The sequence below is a fragment of the Nerophis lumbriciformis genome, linkage group LG23, assembly GCF_033978685.3.
Source record: "Nerophis lumbriciformis linkage group LG23, RoL_Nlum_v2.1, whole genome shotgun sequence".
Classification (NCBI taxonomy): domain Eukaryota; kingdom Metazoa; phylum Chordata; class Actinopteri; order Syngnathiformes; family Syngnathidae; genus Nerophis; species Nerophis lumbriciformis.
In genome coordinates this window covers 26,177,368-26,201,660 of record NC_084570.2, presented here as the reverse complement: position 1 = coordinate 26,201,660, position 24,293 = coordinate 26,177,368, and the positions used below count along the sequence as shown (strand labels likewise).

Genomic DNA, 24,293 nt, shown 5'->3' with positions numbered 1-24,293 from the left:
TTCCCAGGATGTCCTTGAAGTCGTAATGCTCCTTCACATCCGACGTCTTTTTCTTCCAGCTACGGCAGTCTTCGCCCAGCGGCATCTTCTTGTTGTTACGGTCAGAAACAATACTAGAGAAGGACAACGTGACAGAAGTGAGGACAACAGCATCGATTATCACCCAAACTATGTTTTTGTCAGTAATATTTTCCAAAAAACTGGCAAGTAGTTTTTTGCGGTTGAGTAGCAGCTTGGGATCATGGAGGTAGCCTACTGTGAGCGTGACTCACGTTTGACGGATGAAGTCATCTCATTTTATTCATGTGACATCGTTTCAGTCTCATGAAAATGATGCAGCGACGTAACATTAGTCAAATATTGTGCATCCATAGGGACTACCAGTAATCTTCCGTAACCTTCAACCTCATTGTGTCATATACAGTAAAAGTACATATTAGGGCCGCACAATTTTTTTGAAAAAAAATATTTGCCATTTTTCTCTCCAAAATTACGATTTTATAAATATTTTTTTTACATTTCACACATGAAAATGCATACAACTGTGAAAATAAGGAGTGAGGGAAGATATGTTACTTTTAGACTGTCAATCAATATATTATTTTCTCAAGGTGCCACACATTAGAACGGTATGCAATAATATAAGTGTATAATATAAAATATAATATAAGTGTATAACATGCTATTGATAGTAGTATTACTGCCTATGCATTTGAGTATTGTATATTTTATTATGTACTGCGTACATTTTTCTTTAGATTTTATCGAAAAAAACCTTTAACCACAAAACCTTTTGGTGGTTTTTACGCCAAAAATATTGTGCATGGAAAAACAGTAACATTGTTTTTTTTACGATAAAATTCTGGCAACTGAGCTGTAAAACCGTAAGCGTAACATCAAAAACTATTTTTCTACACCGTACAATTTGAAGGATAACTTCAAATCAAGCATATATTTACAGGTTTACTTGGAATGTATGATAATGTAATATATGTTGCGTTATTAGATCATATTAAAGTTTTAAAAATATTTAATTGCATTAAGTCCATGTATTTTTTTCTGTCAAAAAGGAAAAAAATAATACATTTAATAGGAAAATATAAAGTACTTTATTGACACATATTATTTCAAAGCTTTCACAGGCCATATGAAATGATACGAAGGGCATACAGTGTTTATAATGTAATATAATCATAATATACAATAATAATGCAAGTAATCATTTGCAACAACAACAAACATGGCAGTAGACACAAAGTTCAATCATGAAATGCAACCGTAGCCGAGCAGAAACGATGCATATTTAACCGGGAGAGTTTAGATACCAATGTCCTTGACCCAGCCACACACAAAGAAGTTGAAGACCTCCATACTTTTCCAAGTTTCATCAGTTTTGTCGTGTAGAATGATGTCTGGAGCACAATAGTTCCATATGTCTGGGAACGCGACCGACAGATAATCCTTGATATCACTCCACAAATCTTTTTTTGATAAAAGTATAGGGATCTATTTCATTGCATAGTTAGATTTTTTGCTCGTACCTGCTTTTTGCAGGAAGATGTAAGCCTATTTTGTACTCAGAGAGTTCGCGCACTGCTTGCTGTACAACAGCCATCTTGGCTTGGTTGATCACCAGTGATTTTCACTTCCGGGAAGAAGTCACGTGACGGAATACAAGCGATACGGAAATGACCTTTCCACTTTGCCTTTGGACAGAAACATGTTTCATAAGCTGGTAGGCTGTTGTTCTGTCAATAGTTTGATTTTTGGTGGCCCGGGTTTGCATTAGCCCACTTGGTGTATATTGGAGGACACTCTTCCTGTAGCACTATAATGAAGTGCATTAGTGACTGAATGCACATTGGAACAACAATATCCTATCAGTCGTATACAGAGACTTGAACCAAAATGTTCAGGGAAAAAATGCCTTTATTCTGCATAATATTACCATGAGAACCAGTGTTCTTCACAGTGGTCATTTGAATTTTGATGCTAGTTCTCAAGGGTTATGCATGATTTAAAGCAAGGTGTTCGCATGTACATATTCCGCAAGCCTTTCAGCTCGGTGAATTATTGCAATTTGAATTTGATGAAATTCTTCTTTAAATTTGATTTGAATACCGTTGACCTAAAATTGAGGGCTGTCAAACGTGTTTTCATTGAGGGCAACATCGCAGTTATGGCTGCCATCAGCTTGTAACAGTGAATAATGTACAAATTTGCCTCTGGATTTCATTATTAATTATATAAATTATTTTAAGAAGACTAGGCCTTGCGATGAGGTGGCGACTTGTCCAGGGTGTACCCCGCCTTCCGCCCAATTGTAGCTGAGATAAGCTCCAGCGCCCCCCGCGACCCCGAAGGGAATAAGCGGTAGAAAATGGATGGATGGATGGATTTTAAGACGACTGTCGATTTTACAAATTTGACAAAATTTAACCAAAAAATATAGCATTTAAAAAAATGTTTTAAACATTTTACGGTAAATGTAAAAACAGTACCACTGTTTGGTTTTTTTTGTTTGTTTTTTTTTGGGGGGGGGGGGGGATTACGGAAACAGTTGCAGCTTAGTTGCCAGAATTTTTGTGTTAAATTTACATTGTTTTTTTACAACATTATATTGTGAATGGAAAAACAGTACAAGTTCTTTTTTTATTCTGGCAACTTAGCTGCCAGTTTTTCTACCGTTAAAACAAATGTACCGTCTTTCCATTTACAGCAACACACCATTAAAAACAAGATTTTACAGTAAAAACATAGCAGCTCAGTCAAAAGAATTTTAACGCAAAAATGTTTTAGTTTTTTTCAATTTACAGTAATATGCTGTAAAGAACACCATACAATATATTGTCACTACCCATTTGGTGAGCAGTTTGCTGGAAAATTATAACTCAAGCAGATATTTATGTATGTTTATTAATGTTTGAAAAGTATGATAATAAACTGTAATATTTGTTGCAATATTGTATACTATTAAAGTTTAAAAGGTATGCAATTTCAAGCAGTACATATATTTTTTCTGTCAAAATGAAAAAGAGTGAGAAAATAAGTACTTTATTGACACATATAATTTCCAGGTGTTTGCGGACCAGATAAAATGATGTCGCGGGCCAGATCTGGCCCCCGGGCCTGGAGTTTGACACCAGCAACTTAAATGATTACCACCAAATGTGTGGTTTTCTTATCCGTTGGTTTTAGAAGTTGTCTGTGTGGTGTCACCACAACAGGACGAGGACAGAACCTTTGATAACAACAAAAGAAGCGGACATTTTACTTGAACGTTGCTGAAGTGGCATGCACATATATCTGCTCTGGCTGCTCAGAGCAACACTTTGACAGTTTTACAATTGTGACTGTTATACCATAGGGATGGCTACCAAATGCTGTACTTTTTTAGGTACCGGCCGAATTCCATTGGTACAACTGGGTATCAAATCACGTCAAATCAAACAGTGCCGTATTTCGTTACATTTGTTGCATGTGACGTTGTAGACTCAGCACTGGCTCAAACGCTTGGCGAGGAAACAAGCACTAAAGCCTGTCTCTAATGAATGTTACAATTGTTCATGGCAACAAGCCAAGCATGCCTGATAGAGAGGGCTCCACTTTTCTTAACGTCTTAGCTCGATGCTAATCTATATGGGTTTTGCCATTTACATGCTACGGATTAGTAGGGCTGTGAATCTTTGGGCACCACACGATTTGATTCAGAATTGATTCTCGATTCAAAACGATTCTCGATTCAAAATCTATACTTTTTTAATAACATTGGGTGCCAGTTCTATGAGTAACTACCTTCCTCCATAAAATAGATAAACAGTTCTGATAAATTTCTGTATTACTTAAAAGAAAACTGGTTTTGTTTAATACAATTCTACCCAAACATTTAATAAAGTCAAATACAAATAAGGCAACAAGAGAATTATCCATCTTTTCTCTTTTCTTAAGTAAATCTGTACAGCAGATATAGATCAAAACAGGTGTCAAAATCAAGACCCGGGGGCCAGATGTGGCCCGTCACTTCATTTTTTTTGGCCCTCGAAAGCCTGGAAATAATATGTATCAATAAAGTACCGTAACTTTTCTTACTAAATGTATTCTTTCTTTCTATTTTGGGAGGGGAAAAAAGTATGTACTCCATGTAATCGCAAATTATGTTAACTTAAATATTGTCTAATTATGCAAAAATATATTATCAAACATTCAAACCATTTTTAAATAGAAATAAATACTAGTAATAATGATTTCAAAGCAAATTATCCATCAAATTGTGCAATGTAAAAGAAGCAATAGATTTCATGGTAAAATTGTGAAATTTACTGTGGTTTTTACAGCATTTTTCTCTTACTGTAATAAACTGTGGTGTTGTTTTGGCATTTACAGTAATACACCAAAAAATCTACAGTTGTTGATTCGCGGTATTAAAAAAAAACAACAAAAAAAACTGGCAGCTCAGGTGACAAAATGTTACTGTACAATTGCAGTTTCTTTTTATTTACAGTAAAAAAAACAAATGTACATTTTACAGTAACATTCTGGCAACTGAGCTGCCTTTTTTTTTTTTACCATAAAAACAGCAGTACTGTTTTTCCATTTACCATTTTGAGGAGAAATTATTGCAAATTACCATATTTTTTTACATTTTAGTTTTAAAAAAATCTACTAATAAAATGCAATTAAATAATAATAAATAAATGATAAATGGGTTGTACTTGTATAGCGCTTTTCTACCTTCAAGGTACTCAAAGCGCTTTGACACTACTTCCACATTTACCCATTCACACACACATTCACACACTGATGGAGGGAGCTGCCATGCAAGGCGCTAACCAGCACCCATCAGGAGCAAGGGTGAAGTGTCTTGCTCAGGACACAACGGACATGACGAGGTTGGTACTAGGTGGGGATTGAACCAGGGACCCTCGGGTCGCGCACGGCCACTCTCCCACTGCGCCACGCCATCAATATAATAATATAAATAATATTATTAACTGTGTAATAATATTATTCACTGCCCCTCTGGGGCCAAACATAACTGCAATGTGGCCCTCAGTGAAAACGACACCTCTGATCTACATAAACAACATCTACATCATGATGTGTCTGAGTGGCTGGACAGGACAGATTGGAAAAAAAGAAAAAGAAAAAAAAATGTTTTTTTTTATTTAATTTTTTTTATTATTGATTAAGAATTGTTACAAATAAGAATTTTGATTAATCCAAAAATCAAAAGCCCATTTTTACTATTTTTGTTATTATTATTATTATATTTACATAATCATAAGAAGCCATAATCGAAATCAAAATCTGATTAATTGTCCAGCCATAGATGAGACGAGGAATTTTTGTTTTTTATAAAATCCCAAAGCGGTCGTATAATACAGTTTAGGAGAAGACACAACCGTGACACAAGCCGATGAAGGATCACTGTTTAAAACTCGGAAACTCCCAGACTATTCAAAAAAATGCCACAAATATTCACAGAACAAAAAGTAAAAAAATTTTTTTTTTTATTGTATTTTATTTATTTATTTTATTTTAAATTGTAGCAACATGGTTGGTAACGTTTTGGACAGTACCAAAGGCTTTTGTGTGCGTGCATGTGTGTGTTGACATTTAAGCGTGCTGTAATGTTGTTGTGTTATTTGGATTAAAAATAACACAATAGAAATAGGGAATAAAATAGGGACTTTTGTCGAGGCTAGAACCAATTATTCAAGTTTACATTGATTGTAATGGGGAACTCTGCTTCACTATATGAACTTTTTGGTTTGCGAACCATGTCCAAGGACTAATTAAGTGTGTAAATCGAGAATTCACTGTATTGGCAAATGACACTCAGGTGTGTAAGAAATCAAGATACTACTAGACATCACAAATATCATTATCAGTTCACTGTCAAATGAAAAACTGAGATTTTAATATTAAGCAAATAAACATTTTTAACATATAACACAAACAAAAGTACCAACAATGTGTACCAGATGACCAAATACCGTGCTTGGTTCAAATGTGAAAGGTACCCATCCCTAACAGTTACTGACTGTTTTTCCACCTTTTATGATCAGTTTTTAATAATGCCAGTTGGCAGTTATGGTAGTATGGTTTACTTAATATTTTCAAGGTTTGCATGGTTTTGTCTAGTAAATCAGGTTGTTGATTTTGGTAGAAATAACTAATAAATCCTAAGCTTTAGGTACTTTAATTTGAGTTCAAGTTAAATTAAATAAGTAAGTAACCATGAATAAAGACATAGTTTATAGCACTTGAAATCATTACGTTGTGTAAACTTACCATTCCTTGTCGCCAGTACTTAATCATGAGTACTCCTAATTCAATTTCTTAAGTATTCTAAACAAACAATATTTTAGTTACTTGAATTTAAGTGAAATAGTACTTAACATAAAAATTATTTGTTAATACAACATAGGGTTGTCCCAATACCAATAATTTACCAAAATGTATTTCAATACTTTGATACTTTTCTAAATAAAAGGGACCACAAAAACTGGCATTATTGGCTTTATTTTAACAAAAAAAATGATGATACAGTATACATATAGGTTTCTTATTGTAAGTTTGTCCCTAAATAAAATAGTGAACATACAAGACAACTTGTCTTTTAGTAGTAAATAAACAAACAATGGCTCCTAATTTGTCTGCTGACATATGCAGTAACATATTATGTAATTTCTCTTCTATTATTTTGTCAAAATTATGAAGGACAAGCGGTAGAAAATGAACTACTTGAACATTTTCTGTTAATATCTGGTTATTTTCCGTTTCAACATGTTCAATCTACACTTCTGTTAAAATTTAATAATCACTTATTCTTCTGTTGTTTGGATACTTTACATTAGTTTTGGATGATACCACAAATGTAGGTATCGATCCAATACCAAGTAATAACAGGATCATACATTGGTCATATTCAAAGTCCTCATGTGTCCATGGATGTACTTTCTGAGTTTATAAACATAATATGAATTTTCAAATAACAAAAAATATTTTGTGACAATAAAAAATATCAATATAATTATTGTAGTATTGACTCGATACGCTCTTGTACTTGACGTCATTACAGTGGATGTCAGGTGTAGATCCACCCATGGCGTTTGTTTACATTGAGGAGCGCTAGCTTTTGTTAGCGGTGACGCCGGTGAGCTATTGTATCCTCCTACGGTGTGTAGTGAAGCAGGTTTAGCTATTCCTCGTCCTGCAGGGATGATACTTGTAAGAAACTTACTTTATTTGTTGCCATGGAGGTGAGGATTAGTGATTTAGAAGTAGCTAAAATACACGGATGGACGTTAGCCGCTAGCTAGCTAGCCATGTTTCAAAGCACCTCTTTCTGAGCAACGTTTCAGTGTGTATAGCTTCACCTTTATCGTTTGTTTTTAAGCCAAAATGGGTCCATTCTCCCTTTTCTGCCTTCACAACGTGTCTGTTTGTAAGTACTCCGTGATTGTGCGTTGCCGAACTTGCTCCTCTGCTTGTAAAACCAGCAATGTCATGACGTGATGACAGCGTGGCGTCATGCCGGGAAAAAAAAAAGAGAACCGGTACTTTTTAGAAGCGATATAGTACCAATTTTTTGACTCATTAGTATCATAGTACTTTACTAGTACCAGTATACCGTGCAACTCTATTGCAACACAAAAAACATATATTCTGGTTACTTTACTTACTTACGGTTTGCGTGCTGTTTTTAGGTAAGGTTAACTAATTGGATTTTACAGTGAGGGTGTGATCAAATGATTTTATGATGAACCATTGAAGTTGTTATTGTTGATATTCAGGGGAAAAAAGGCTACCTGTGCGCCAAAGCAGTGAATTTTTAATGCTTTGATCCTGTAACTTAACATGAAACATCTCTTATCTAAGGTCTGTAAGCTTGTGTTCTTGGAATTTGCACCCGATCCTAGAGGATTTTTTTATCTTCATTCAGGTATTTATGATCCCTTTGAGTGGAATTTGACAATGGAAAATTCCCAAGCTGGGTTCATAAGTAAACTTTAGTTCACGGTTTTTGTAGTTGTATTTCCAAGGGTGATGCGCACGCAGAGTTAAATCTAGGACTCAGACGTCTGTCCTCACCCAGTGGAGAATCGTCACATCATCATCATCCTTGGCGACTAAAATAGACTGTTTTGTATCAGTGTGCCTCAATCCTCCTCCGTTCTTGCTGCTTGCCTGGCAACTACGGTACTTCTCAGTCCGTCCAAGACGATGACACATTCGGTTTGTTCCAAGACCATAACTAAGATCGATAACGACATCGCTGGTAATCATCTCCCAATGAGTCCCTTTTGTGTACATACAGAATTGTGTACTCATTTGTAGGCTGACTTGTATTATCTGACAGTTCATAGAACGTGTTCTAGCAGAGGTTTATCGGTTCCACATCACATGTGTCACACATACTGTAACGCCCTCACCCGCCGCAGCTTGATTGGTGTCGTCATGGAAACCCAAAAGGCACTGCAATTGTATTTAAGAGTGCAAGTTGCTTTAGAGCAGGTGGCGGCTGAGATGCAAATCATCGGGTGACTTTTGGCGCTAACTCGCACACAATCGCTACACATGTGTTGGGTTTACAGAACTCATACGTACAGCAGGAAGTATGTCAAGTGTGACACAAAATCTGGCACCAAACTTTTATCTTTACCAAATACCAGAACAGAGACCCACCCCCTTTTTACTTTTTATTTATATACCTTAATTGGAAAACAATTAAGGTATATACCTGTATCTGCGAAAAGTTGCGTATGCATAATATTGAGAAACAAAACGCCAGATAATATGTCTTACCTTATACACACACCATAATAAAACGCGTATGTTGAATCAGAATCAGAAATACTTTCAGCACAGTGCAATCCATTTTTTCAAACAGACCGTAGTCCTTCGTAATGCTCATCTTTTCTTTTTAACCTTTGTCTAGTCCCTATTCGGTTTACAGCTACTAGAAACCCCAACTTCAGTAGCCTATCTCATTAAGTTGTTTCAAAATGCCAAAAAGTGCAATAATGTAAAATACTGGTTCATACTTTCATCTGCAAATTACCAGCAAAAAAGTACTAAGTCTAAATTGAACTCCTGAAGTTTCATTGGGAGTATACTACTTCACACTAGGTATCCTTCTATGTCCATGGGGAAGAAGCTGTTTTCCCCCAGGAGAACTCACATTTACTAGTCATAGTAATTGTGCAGGGTCCATTTTTAAAACCTACTTAAAACACGTCATGGGTTACAAGTCCTGCAGTAAAACTAACTGAATGATTAAGTAACTCTGTTTTCGCTTCACTTCTCTTTTTCAAGTCATTGCAAGTCAGTTCACTTTTTGAAAGCACATTTTTAGACTTGGCTGAAAGTTGTGAGACAGGAAATACGGGGAAAGAGGAAATAACATCCAAATGAACGGCCACCTTAAAACTTTACGTTACTAACTTTAAAATTAGTGTGGTCCACTAAAAGGTGGTTTAATATTATATTATAAAGTGTACAACTGTATAAATCACAAAATACAACAAATATGGTACTTAAATATAACAATTTGGTCCAATAATATGTAAATATTAATTACTGCAGAACATAAATTCATTTCTATACTTAAATAATAACCACCAATAATACCAAAAACCAATAATAGACCAAATAATGTTACACAGACCACTTAACTTATTGGCAATAAACCTGCAGAAAATAGTTTTTGTTAGGTTTGTCTATGTTTACATTTTCATACTTTGCACTATTTTGTTACACTTTATTAAGCATTTCTTACATATTCCTTATTTTTGCACCTTAAGAGGTTTAAGTGTTTATTGCGATTTTAGAATTGTTAATTGTTTTTCATGCTTGTGTTGACATTTCCTACAGGAAAAAAAAAAATATATATATATATATATATATACATTTTCTACCGCTTATTCTCTTTGGGGTCACGGGGGGCGCTGGAGCCTATCTCAGCTACAATCGATATATATATATATATATATATATATATATATATATATATATATATATATATATATATATATATATATATATACACACTGAAAACTTCCCTTTGGGTTTTACTTAAAAATGAGTGTGGTCAACTAAAAGGTGGTTTAATATTATATTCATATATATTTTCATCATTATTATGTTGGATTTAGGGCTGTCAATAATGTGGATTAATCCAGTGATTCCTAATCTTTTTGACCTTGAGGCCCAACTCTTCCACTACAGAGGGGCCCAGGACCCACTCAAATGGTAACATTGAATTAATAATCTTACTCTTACTCATATTCAATAATTATATCTAATTTACTTACAGTTACAGTAACATGATAAACCTTGTCCAATGAGATGAAAGCATGCGTTAATCACAAAGAATATTATCAAGTCTTTGGTCAGGCTGATTACAAAAATAAATACTAACCAAATGTACTGCAAAAAAAGGGACTCACTTAGCTTATGAAAAATACATTTACATACAAATTCGCAGTACTAAAAAAAGTGAATTGTAGTTAAATTAAAAATATATACATATGTTTCTTAAATAAAATGTCAATAAAATGTAAGTGCAAATGAAAATACAGCTTAAACACTTTGGTCATAATTTTTGCGCTTAGGAAACTTGTTGTCCTTACTGCCACAAGTGGTGGAAAAGTGTATTACAACTGGGTACCATAAAGGCCTCAGCTGAAAAACATATTTTTTGGCGGCTCTCAAAGGGGTGCTCGCAGCCCAACGTTAGCCCCCAGCCCTATGGTTAAGAAATTAAACCCTGACTACTATTAAACTTGTTTTTTTACGCATATAACCCATGTGCAGTGCAAAATGACTCCAAATCTCTGACACGTCTCTGGCAACAGATTTCTGTCAGTTTGACCAAGTGATGTTAGCGTCGCACATGCGCAAACGAGCAGTTGATTCGGTAGTGGCAGGCTACAGGCGCAAACAAGTCAATATAGAGGATGCTCAACGACAAGTTGGTCATCTTAATGGGCAATTCAAGTACAAAAAACAGCTTCCAGTTTAAAATACAATATAAAAACAGATTATTTCTTAGCATTAATAACAGACAATGAGAAACAGGTTCACATTGTTATGTTTTTAACATGAACATGACTTTAAATGCGCTTAATGAACATTTAGGGGCTTATATATTCCCTTCTTGAGTCTTCTTGAGTAATCGCGATTAAAAATGATATTTAATCGTGATTACCGTATATCACGAGCTATAAAGCACACCGCTATTTAAGCCGCACCATCTAAATTTTAGAAGAAATAAATATTTTACATATATTAGCCGCAGATATATACCGGTACGAAATATTTTTTAAATATTTTTTATATACCTTAATTGTTTCCAAACTGTGTCTGTCACACGGCAGTAAAACGGCTGATCGAAAAAAACAGAAGTCATCGTCATGGACCCACTAGCTGTGGAAGCTAGCTCTCCAATCAGCTAAACAGACTCAATAATTCCACTGTGACGTTTTGGTGAGTTTACAAAACTGAAACAATACAAAAAAGAATGCTATTGGAATGTAATAATACTAACACACTTGTAAATGCGTTAGCATATTCGCTAATACCAATAACGCTAGCTTAATTAAAATTACGATGGCACGTACAAAAACACCCCTACAGTCATCACACATGGAACAGTTTAGTCAGTATAATTTGTTTTTGTTATATTGTATTGCTTGGAGTGATGAATGACGAATTATTTTGAGCAGAAATGCCATCAACGGTTATACTTCCGGTTCAAGGAACAAAATAAGAAATACATATTTTCAACCCCCAGCACCTGCTGTGAACAAACTCGTCCAAAAGATAGCATCACAGCACAAACAATATGTGTGTATACAAAACATTATGGCTGTTAGGGAAGAAAAATCCATGAATTAGCTGCACCGTTTTATAAGCCTCAAGGTTCAAAGCTTGGGAAAAAAGTATATAGTTTATTAATCCCGGGGTGGGATTTTTTTTTTACAATTTTTTTTTTTTAAATAGCGGCTTGTAGTCCGGAAAAATTTGATAATTCAAAATTAAATTAAAATGTGGATTGTTTGACAGCACTCGTTCGAATATATTTATTTTTGAATTTCTGGCAACAGAATAAATAGATGGAACTGAAAAGTGGTGAAATATATTGCTGGGGGAAAAAAGAGGAAAAGTCACATGCAGGTGTCATCAGAGCACCGTTGGCGTCCTCTGGTGAAGCAAAGCTGCTCGCAATCGGGGAAGGCTCGGGGTCAGAAGACGTCCAACATGGCAAACACATGCAACACACAACCCAGTTGGAGGTGGACACATAAAGAGTGACTGTACTCACTGGTTTCCCATTCCTGTGACGAGCAGTGGACAGAAGACACACACACACACACACACACACACACAGTAACACAATGACGTGTGCGCTGTTTGACTGCAAACATTATTACATCACAGACATACACGGCAAACATTTACATAGCGGATATTTGTGGTTCAACATGTGCAAATATTTGTCACATTATTTCATATTTGAGCAGACAATGGTGGCACATTGCCAGACTTTGAGTCAGTCGGCTGCCAAGTAAGGAACATGCAGAAGTTCTAATGAATCCTTTCCCGTCAGAAAAGTCACCCAACTGGAAACAAAACAACTTTTTTTTCCAAACAGTTCAAGTTGTTAACTACAGCTCTACTTTGCAAAATTTGGTATGATATTCTAAGAACACCTCTGCTCACATTTAAAAAAGGGTCATAATATGATTGTTTTTCTACATTTAAAACGCTTCCTTCTGGTCTACATCAGATGTTCTCAGACTTTTTTTCACCAAGTACTACCTCAGAAAACACTTCCAAGTACCACCATAATGACCAACATTAAAATACAGTAGCGTAGTATGCCTAAGTATTCATTACAAACAAGCTAGAGGCTTTATTCAACAAGTATATTTAATATGTTGCTTACTGTAACATTGCACACAGTTTGAACAGTAACACCCTGTTTGAATATATAATTAAGTGATTATTTGGCGTGCTACTAAATCTTAGACTTAGATTGGTCACATCTAGTCTCAGACTTAGATAGGTCAGATCTAGTCTTAAACTTAGATTGGTCACATCAAGTCTTAGATTTACTGTAGCTTGGTCAGATTTAGTCTTATACCTAGATTGGTCATATTTAGTCTTAGACTTAGATTGGTCAGATCTAGTCTTAGACTTAGATTTGTCACATCTAGTCATAGACTTAGATTGGTCACATCTAGTCATAGACTTAGATTGGTCAGATTTAGTCTTATACCGAGATTGGTCACATCTAGTCTTAGACCGAGATTGGTCACATCAAGTCTTAGACTTAGATTGGTCAGATCTAGTCTTAGACTTAGATTGGTCAGATCTAGTTTTAGACTTAGATTGGTCACATCTAGTCTTAGACTTAGATTGGTCACATCTAGTCTTAGACTTAGATTGGTCACATCTAGTCTTAGACTTAGAATATACCAAATGAATGCCCTGAGAATACGACCTGGATAATTGAGAACATCCATCGACATATTCCCTACTGTAGAGCTGCAGCTGTCGATAATTTTAGTAATGGAAAAAATTATTAATTTGTTTGTTCGATTATTCGAGTAATCAGACAAAACACCTTGTAGTCTCAATGCGTACTTTAGGGAAAACATGCTTGCCATAACCTTCGTAGTTTGTTGTTTTAATAAATGCACATCATCAACATTAAAATTGCACTTTTAACGTGTGCAGTCGTAAACCACCATAATGACCAACATTAAAATACAGTAGTGTAGTAGGCCTAAGTATTCCTTACAAACAAGTTAGAGGCTCTTTAACAAGTATATTTAATATTTTGCTCACTGTAACATTGCACACAGTTTGAACAGTAACACTGTGTTTAAATGTATAGTTAAGTGATTGTTGGCATACTACTAAATTTGGGGAGTCAAACTCAATTTACCTGGTATTCACTTCTGAACCCCGTGACTAAATGTGTTAACTACTTCCACCACCAGCTATTGCGACGCAGCACTATAAGATGATGAAATAATATGATCAATAATAAATAATATGATAAGTGATTCTAAAAGTAAAATTGATTGTAAAAATTTTAGATTTCTACACTGTTGAATTCCCCAGGAGATGGTCAGAGACACGTCCGCTTGCTTACAGGAAGTTGCTCTATGTGGCACCCAATGTGTGTTTGTTTGACTATTATTTTTGTGTTTGGGCTGTTCTTTATGGTGGGATTGAAGATTGCTGTGATATATTTAACTATTAGTCGCAATTTACGCTAAATCCGAGGTGTCAAACTGGTTTTCAATAAGGGCTACGTCGCAGTTATGTAACAGTGAATGATATGTATGTATAAGAATTCGCTTAATGGTATTGTTACATGATTGCCTATGCTTTTGATTATTGTATTTTTTTTAATGTTTAAATCTGTATATTTTGCGATAAAAACTGGCAGCTCAGTTGTCAACATTTTATCGTAAAATTTACTGTGTTTTTAATTGAAAATGGTAAATTGTAACACTGTTTTTTTACAGTAAAATTCTGGCCTCTGAGCTGCCAGTTTGTTTGTTTTTTACCGTGAAATATACGGTTGTTTTTAAACATTACATTCTGGGTATTTGTTCTGTTGTGTTTATGTTGTGTTACGGTGCGGTGCGGATGTTCTCCCGAAATGTGTTTGTCATTCTTGTTTGGTGTGGATTCACAGTGTTGCGTATATTTCTAACAGTGTTAAAGTTTTTCATACTGGCACCCTCAGTGTAACCTGTATCGCTGTTGATGAAGTATGCGTTGCATTCTCTTGTGTGTGCGTCCAGGAACCGCACATATCTTGTGACTGGGTCTGAACGATGTTAGAATGGGTGAAAAGCGGACGTGACGAAAGCTCGTAGAGTACGTTACAGGCAGTGCATTTAAGGCACACCCCCAAGACTGTGGTCCAGGTGGACGAGATATAATGACTGATGAGCACCTTCGTTCGATAATGAAGGTTGCCTCAGCTCAAAGCCTGAGCCCCAACATTAATGAACTAACATCCAAGAAAAGATGCCAGGTATCTGGCTAAGGCACATGAGATTAGATCAGTGTGTTGCAAACTGAGCAGTTTAAAGTCCTGAATGGTTGTTTTATTCATTGTTATTTTATTTTCAAATGTATTAGCCTGTGGAAAAAGATAATGTTGATATTTACCTCAGAAGGCTGCAAATAGAAAAGAGGCATTCTATTTTTATTTAAATTGTATTTGATATGCCATTGATATTTTTTAATTATTATTATTATTATTTGAAACTCGATTTTGCATGTGACTATAAAGTTATATAAGCCTTGCTTGTTCAATATTCAATGCAAAACTTGTTTGGGTCCCTATTAAAAGGTTAATTTGTTCAACCTTGGCCCACGGCTTTGTTCAGTTTTAAATTTTGGCCCACTCTGTATTTGAGTTTGACACCCCTGCCCTAAATGATGCGTTTTCGAGCATAAAATTTGCTAAATAAACTAAAAATATTGGCCACTAGACGGGACCAAAACAATCAGACTGTGCTGTTCAGTATCGTGGCTAATGCTTAGGCAGGATTACTAACATTAGCATGCAATTTTTTTTTTGCCAATTTTGCAGCCAAACGCCTCACTCATATAACTGTTAGCATGCTAACTGTAGCATGCTAGAATGTTAACAAAAATATATTACCTTTTTAGCCAATTTTGCAGCCGAACACCCAATGTCATGTGACTTGGTAGTTCACACATGCTAACTTACGTAACATTAGCATTCTAGCATGCAAACTTTTTTCGCCAATTTTACAGTCGAACACCTCAGAGTTATATAACTAGGCACCTGACACATGTTAATTGTTAGCATGCTAACTTTTTTTTAGCTAATTTTGCATGAAAATGTATTCATCTTCATGAAAGTAACCCAAAAATGTAACTCAACAATAGCAACACATACATTGGGTTACCAAAATAACTCAACATTTTTTAGACTACACACATAAGTTACGTTTTACAGACCACGCACTAAAAATATTTGACTTATTCTGGTAACCCAAATGTATGTGTTTCTAGTGTTGAGTTACATTTAAGGGTTATTTATGAAGATAAATACATTTTCTGGGTTACAGGGCTGCCATTTTAACCCAAATTCTGGCTTTCCAAGGTTATGCACAATTGTTGGGTTATTTTACAGAGAGTAACCCATTTTTGGGTTGGAGCAGGGGTGTCCAAAGTGCGAACCGGGGACCATTTTCGGCCAGCAGCTTGTTTTTTTATTAGCCCGCGACACATTCTAAAGACAAAATAAAACTTCCCAGATTAAAACATAATACAAAAAAAACACGAGAATTTGCAATTTCGCAAGCCAATCTTAAATGCTATTGTTAGCATGCGTCAAGTACTAAGTGGTATGACTAGGAAGCGTACGCATGCACATTTAGTTAAAAAAAAGTTAGCATGCTAACAATTAACATGTGTCAGGTACCTAGTTATTTGGAGGTGTTGGGCTGTAAAATTGGCTAAAGAAGTTAGCATGCTAAACTGCTACGGTTACGTTAGCATGCTTACAGTTAGCATGCTTACCAGTTAGCATGTGTGAAGTACCAAGTCCCGTGACTCTGAGGTGTTCGGCTGCAAAGTTGGCTAAAAAAGGTAAAACGTTTTTTTAGCATTTTAGCATACTACAGTTAGCATGCTAACAGTCATATGAGTGAGGCGTTTGGCTAAAAAATTGGCTAAAAAAGTTAGCATGCTAATGTTAGTAATGTACCTAAGCCTGAGCCACGATACTGAACAGCGGATTGTTTTGGTCTCCTCTAGTGCCCAAATCTGTTGTAGTATTGATATTTTTGCCATTTAGCCATTTTTATGCCGGGGGCCATTTTCGGCCCGCAGCTTGTTTTTTATTGGCCCGCGACACATTCTATAGATAAAATAAAACATCCCAGATTAGAACATAACACAAAAAAACCACAAGAATTTGCAATTTGCGCAAGCCAAATTTAAATGCCATTTACCCAAAATGTTGACCAAAGAAGCACCATTAAATGTTATGTATACCACAAGGAAGGGTTTTAAACGTATGCAAATAATCATAATATGACCCCTTTTAAACACCATAAATAAATGTGGGCAAATGTTTGACTCTGGATTATTTCCTGTAGAATAAAACATTCTAAACCTTGTTACAATTACACTGCATTAATTAAAATTGGCTTAAGGAACAGCATTCCTAAAATGTGTTGTAATTGAACACAAGGATAAAAAAGTATTCTATTTTATAGTTTTTTGATACTAACTGAAAACACAAAGCAGAACAATTAAGCATTTGGTGATTCATCATACAAATTGGGTGTAAACTGAAGACATTTACACGCACTGAGTCAGCGAGTGGCGTGTATTTTTGTAAATAGAGTGGGTTTTGAAATACACATACTGGAACGTAAACAAACAATGATGTTCCACAATTTAACTATATGATATAAAGTTAGCACTTCTGTGAAGTCATCCATTTCTGTTGCAGAATAGGCACAAAATGCGTCCTTAAAAGCCATTTAAGGACGCATATATGCATGCATTTCCTGTTTGTTCAGTTGTCACTCTTATCAACAAGCACTGGCTGTAAATGTCACATTCTTGCACTTATCAAAAAGCAGCCTCTGGTCAGCTGAATGGTGCGCGGCTTATCAGCATATACGGAAAGTGGACGAGGGAGAAGGAAAGGAAACTAAATCAAAGTATACTTCATGTTTAAGGGAGAAGATGATGATTACTGAGGCACGAATTATCTGTTTTGGGGATTGTAAAAGACGGTTTATGGAGCAGATGATGGTGGAGTACATTGTGGGGACCCTTACACACAATAAAAACACAAGTCACGCTACCACAGCCTAACACTCAAATGTCAACATTTACCCAGTAGCGGCGAAAGGCGGTCTTACCTGCGGTGTCACTGCGATAGAGCGTCGTTGAGCGGTCCGGTTCTGCGCGCTTCTGCCCCGCTGGCTCGCGAGTCGCTTTTTCTTTCACTACCGGCAGCGCTGGCTGTGACGTCAGCAAAAGGCGGGGACAAAATGTTCCAATCACAGTCGAATCTGGTGAAGTCCTGCCACCTTATTGGCCACCGTGACAAGACAGAAGGCATACATTAAAAGGTGTGACGTGAAAATAAGACCAATACAAATACAAAAGGCGTCATCAATATAGGTGTTATTTTTGGTTTAATTATGATTTAATCAACAATAATAATAAAGTGTCGGCTGGCTAGCCACTGCTAATGTTATAGATGCTGCTTTGTTGTTATGGATCAAGTGTCCTTAAAATAAAAAAAAATGTTTGGTCTTCATTACGAAAGCTTTTTCGGACACTCATACTGGCCAACCTTGAGACCTCCAAATTCAGGAGATTGTGGGCGGCGGGGGGGGGGGGGGGGGGGGGGGGGGGAAGAAAAAAAATGTAATTAGAATTTTTTTTAATTAAATTGTTATATGTATCCAGTGATTATACTATAAAGTTATTTTCCATTTAACTTCACCAGTTTTAGATTATTTTTATTTAAAATGAATTTTCACATTTGCCGTTCAAATACTGAGAAGAGACGGTGCGGTGAACAGCAGCCAGTTGAGGCACGTCACTGCGTTGTGCCTCAACATGGATTGCGGACTCGGCTAACTGCTGGCCTGCTGTGCAGTGAGACCGTATTGCTATATGAACTATATTATACATTTCCATAGTTTAGTTAGCTGAGGTATATAATGTACAGTGTATTTTGTCAACAACTGTATGTGTGTAACGTATTTATTGTGCTGAGCGATCATAAAACGGCTGCAAAAGACGCACTGGCTGAGGCTCGCAGTAATCCCGCCTCCTGCACCCCCGCCGTAGAATGCAACCCCTGACGGGAGTGTTATATCAACTAAAACCCACACTTAAACTTTCCACGTGCAAGATTGAATCTATTTAAAAAAGTTATTTCATAAGAAGCCAAAAAGTGCAAAAACAATAATGTTTGTGTTGGAGGAGTTGTGAATGACTGCAGGGCCACAACATTAAGTAGACCTGCAGACTGCAGGTGTACCTAATTCACATCTCCTCCAACACGAACATTATTGTTTTTTCACTTTTTGGCTTCTTATTAAATAACTTTTGTAACCTATTTTTATGGGCTTTCCTCTTTGTGATGTTAAGTTCCTGTTATGCGCTGTTGTACAGTATATGCCTTGAGCTCTTATTTTGAAGGCGCTAAGAGCGGAAGTGATGACACGTTGGAGTGGAGCGGAGGTTTTTGAAAGAATGTAAATAAAGTGGTCTTCGTGTAAACTGGAGCCTCCGTGTTTGTTATTTTGTAGTTTCATACAGTATAGACGACATTTATAAACCCTCAGTTACACTTTTTTAAATAGATTCAATCTTGCACGTGGAAAGTTTAAGTGAGGGCTTTAGTTGATATAACACTCCCGTCAAGGGGTGCATTCTACAGTGGGGGTGCATTAATCCAGCACAACAGCGGTGCATGGACTTCATTTATAAGTAAAGGTAAGACCATAATAACATTTTTTTAATTAAATGTGCTTTTTTGTGTGCGACAGTTTGTATGTGTAAAGTTAAAGTTAAGTTAAAGTACCAATGATTGTCACACACACACACTAGGTGTAATTAAATTTGTCCTCTGCATTTGACCCATTCCCTTGATCACCCCCTGGGAGGTGAGGGGAGCAGTGGGCAGCAGCGGCGCCGCGCCCGGGAATAATTTTTGGTGATTTAACCCCCAATTCCAACCCTTGATGCTGAGTGCCAAGCAGGGAAGAATGCTGGTATGAGCGTTTAAACATAACCCGTTAACTGCTGCCAATCAAATGGTGAATAAGATTCTTTTTAGGGTTCATATGTTTGTAAATCTGACTGTGATGAAGTCAGTGCCTCACCAGCCATCAACCTCACCGCACGTCACTGATATATATATATGTATATATATATATATATATATATATATATATATATATATATATATATATATATATAACAAAATAAATACTTGACTTTCAGTGAATTGTAGCTATATATATATACAGTATATACTGTGTATATGTATATATATATATATATATATATATATATATATATATATATATATGTATTTTATTGTGTATATATATATATATATATATATATATATATATATATATATATATATATATATATATATATATATATATATATACATACATATAAATAACAGAAATACTTAAATTTCATCCATCCATCCATCCATTTTCTACCGCTTATTCCCTTCGGGGTTGCGGGGGGCGCTGGAGCCTATCTCAGCTACAATCGGGCGGAAGGCGGAGTACACTCTGGACAAGTCGCCACCTCATCGCAGGGCCAACACAGATAGACAGACAACATTCACACTCACATTCACACACTAGGACCAATTTAGTGTTTCCTCCCACCCGGCGGGGTTTGGTGGTAGCGGGGGTGTATAATGTAGCCCGGAAGAGTTAAGGATGCATGGGATTCTGGGTATTTGTTCTGTTGTGTTTATGTTGTGTTACGGTGCGGATGTTCTCCCGAAATGTGTTTGTCATTCTTGTTTGGTGTGGGTTAACAGTGTGGCGCATATTAGTAAGAGTGTTAAAGTTGTTTATACGGCATTTCAGTCACTCATGTGTGTTTGCAGAAGCTTCTTAAAACATGTAACTGGGCTGGCACGCTGTATGTACAGGTTGTAGAGGGCGCTAAAGGCAATGCCAGCACAGCACGCCCTTGTTATTGTTGTTTGGGTGAAAATCAGCAGACTTTCAAGAGAATAGTTATCCTGAAATGTGTGAGTCTCCCGGAAAAATCAGGAGGTTTGGCAAGTATGGCGCTGTCAAGCGCCATTCATATACAACTCGTGGGCCGCACTAACATTACATTTTCATATTAAGGTGCGGGCCGCGTGTCTGAGACCCCTGGTTTATACATAGCACAAAGCAAAAAAAAACTTTGTATGCAGTGTTATTTTATTTTAAATTTCAAAAGAGTTTTGTGGCTCCCATTGTTTTCTTTAATTTGTGAAACAGGTCAAAATGGCTCTTTGAGTGGTAAAGGTTGCCGACAAAGTCCATAGGAGGAGTTTGTTAAAGGATGACCGCTTTTTTTTGGCCGAAAAATGGAAGACGAAACCAAGATGGCCGACTTCCTGTCCATTTTCAGGTATGGGTTCTTGAGACTTTTATGTGCGTCCCGTCAGGATATACATCTCCTGTGATTTTCATGTTAATAGTGAAGCTGGTAGGAGGGGATATTTTTTCTCATTTTAATGGTGGCACTAGGGAGCCAATTTTGATATTTCAATTTCAGGACCCCAAGAATATAAATTATTTTGCAATACCTCAAAAAGGCGTCCAAACGGAGAGAAAAAACACAGCAATTTACAATAGTACATTTTCTTCGCATAGTCCGCCCTCTAGTGGAGTGTATTTCTCAGAAAGAATACTTCAGTTGCAGTTCAATGACCAACCGCTAACAGCGCTGTGCTGTGTAGCAGCTATTTGAGCGCTCATGGACCTTCTTCCTGCCGTCGTCTGGTGCCAGTTGCCTAGTGACTAAAAGCTCCTTTTCCTGTCTCTCCGAAGAAAACCCCCGGACTAAGATAGCGTCGAACTTTTAACGAACACATTTCAAATGTTTTTTATTATCGGCTTTCCAGCTAACGCCTAGTAAACACGTCTCCTCCCATTATGAATGCTGTGTAACGCCCGTGTAGCCCAGCTCTGTTATGAAGACTGTTGAAGAAAGATGGATAACTATGTTTTCATCAGGGTGGTTGGGAAAGGGAGCTACGGAGAGGTGAACTTGGTGAAACACAAGGCAGACAAAAAACAGGTGAGAGAAGTCCTTGGTTGGCATAATAAAGTTATAACTATTAAAGTTTGGTCATAAATGGACACAGGTAGAGCGACAGCTAGCATGTATAGCACTTAGCCGAGAAGTGCTAAGTGGTTTGTTTACGTGTACTGAGATTGTACAAACCCCGTTTCCATATGAGTTGGGAAATTGTGTTAGATGTAAATAAATCATAATTTTTAACCAATATTCAGTTGAATATGCTACAAAGACAACATATTTGATGTTCAAACTGATAAACTTTTTTTTTTTGTTGCAAATAATCATTAACTTTAGAATTTGATGCCAGCAACACGTGACAAAAAAGTTGGGAAAGGTGGCAATAAATACTGATAAAGTTGAGGAATGCTCATCAAACACTTATTTGGAACATCCCACAGGTGAACATGCAAATTGGGAACAGGTGGGTGCCATGATTGGGTATAAAAAGAGGATTCCAGAAATGCTCAGTCATTCACAAACAAGGATGGGGCGAGGGTCACCACTTTGTCAACAAATGCATTAGTAAATTGTTGAACAGTTTAAGAAAAACCTTTCTCAACCAGCTATTGCAAGGAATTTAGGGATTTCACCATCTACGGTCCGTAATATCATCAAAGGGTTCAGAGAATCTGGAGAAATCACTGCACGTAAGCAGCTAAGCCTGTGACCTTCGATCCCTCAGGCTGTACTGCATCAACAAGCGACATCAGTGTGTAAAGGATATCACCACATGGGCTCAGGAACACTTCAGAAACCCACTGTCAGTAACTACAGTTGGTCGCTACATCTGTAAGTGCAAGTTAAAACTCTCCTATGCAAGGCGAAAACCGTCTATCAACCACACCCAGAAACGCCGTCGGCTTCGCTGGGCCTGAGCTCATCTAAGATGGACTGATACAAAGTGGAAAAGTGTTCTGTGGTCTGACGAATCCACATTTCAAATTGTTTTTGGAAACTGTGGACGTCGTGTCCTCCGGACCAAAGAGGAAAAGAACCATCCGGATTGTTATAGGCGCAAAGTTGAAAAGTCAGCATGTGTGATGGTATGGGGGTGTATTAGTGCCCAAGACATGGGTAACTTACACAACTGTGAAGGCTCCATTAATGCTGAAAGGTACTTACAGGTTTTGGAGCAACATATGCTGCCATCCAAGCAACGTTACCATGAACGCCCCTGCTTATTTCAGCAAGACAATGCCAAGCCACGTGTTACATCAACGTGGCTTCATAGTAAAAGAGTGCGGGTACTAAAATGGCCTGCCTGTAGTCCAGACCTGTCTCCCATTGAAAATGTGTGGCGCATTATGAAGCCTAAAATACCACAACGGAGACCCCCGGACTGTTGAGCAACTTAAGCTGTACATCAAGCAAGAATGGGAAAGAATTCCACCTGAGAAGCTTAAAAAATGTGTCTCCTCAGTTCCCAAACGTTTACTGAGTGTTGTTAAAAGGAAAGGCCATGTAACACAGTGGTGAACATGCCCTTTCCCAACTACTTTGGCACGTGTTGCAGCCATGAAATTCTAAGTTAATTATTATTTGCAAAAAAAAAATAAAGTTTATGAGTTTGAACATCAAATATCTTGTCTTTGTAGTGCATTCAAATGAATATGGGTTGAAAAGGATTTGCAAATCATTGTATTCCGTTTATATTGACATCTAACACTATTCCCCAACTTATATGGAAACGGGGTTTGTATGACCTCAGCGTGAAGTCAACCACATATTTGCCAAATAAGCTACAACTTTGATACATTTTCCGGAATATATTTTGTTAGTTTGTTATTATTTCCAACATTCACTAAGTGAACTAATTTAAGTTTGATATAACTAGATTAAAATGCACCTCTAAACTGCTTTGTGTCAAACTACTTTACATTGAGGGCCACGTCGTGGTTATGGCTGCCCTCTGAGGGCCACTTGACAGTGAATATGAATTCGTTTGAATACATTTGTCATATAATTGATGTATAATTTGCTTTGAAATCATAGGTCAAGGTGACACGAATATATTTTATTATTACAAAAAAATACTACAGTCGTCCCTTGTTTATTGCTGTTAATTGGTTCCCGACATCAATGCAATAAATTAATTTCCGTGAAATTGGAATCCTTAATTATAAATCAAATGTTTTAATAGCTAGAGCATAAAAAAGAATAACATCCTTTAGTCACCTTTACACTATTTTAATCCAGTATAGTAATGCTGCCTGAGGCTCAGCCAATCAGTGGCCACGAGACTGAACAATGCGCTCTCATTGGTTTGGTCTCTTCCAGTGGCCAATTTAGTCTATGTAGCCATTCTTATGTTTGAAAATGCTTAATTTAGGACCAAAAAAATTCAAAAACAATGTGGTGACGTTGCAATATTCCAATTGCAATGTGGGGAGGGATGAGTGTACAGTATGTGTGAA

General features: G+C 36.6%; 2 protein-coding genes across 7 annotated transcripts in view; one reads left to right on the top strand and one right to left on the bottom strand.

Moving 5' to 3' along the window:
- Positions 1 to 18,090, bottom strand: part of camk1b (calcium/calmodulin-dependent protein kinase Ib) — a 145,990-nt gene extending 127,900 nt beyond the window's left edge. Inside the window, exons 1-3 of one of the 5 annotated variants that reach the window (XM_061984891.1) lie at positions 17,949 to 18,002; positions 12,332 to 12,344; positions 1 to 113 (exon numbers count right to left, since the gene is read on the bottom strand). The exon at positions 1 to 113 is cut by the window's left edge and continues 1 nt beyond it. In XM_061984891.1, the coding sequence (XP_061840875.1) occupies positions 1 to 113; positions 12,332 to 12,342 (124 nt within the window). In that variant the 5' untranslated portion in view covers positions 12,343 to 12,344; positions 17,949 to 18,002. Of the gene's footprint in view, positions 114 to 1,373; positions 1,518 to 1,541; positions 2,398 to 12,331; positions 12,345 to 17,948 lie in introns of those variants that run through there. The other 4 variants (XM_061984893.1, XM_061984892.2, XM_061984890.2 and 1 more) reach the window with 4 other exon arrangements.
- Positions 18,091 to 21,584: 3,494 nt separating this feature from the next.
- nek4 (NIMA-related kinase 4) overlaps positions 21,585 to 24,293 on the top strand; it is a 54,166-nt gene continuing 51,457 nt past the window's right edge. For both annotated transcript variants that reach the window (XM_061984895.2, XM_061984896.2), the window contains exon 1: positions 21,585 to 21,876. In XM_061984895.2, the coding sequence (XP_061840879.1) occupies positions 21,790 to 21,876 (87 nt within the window). In that variant the 5' untranslated portion in view covers positions 21,585 to 21,789. The remainder of the gene's footprint in view (positions 21,877 to 24,293) is intronic.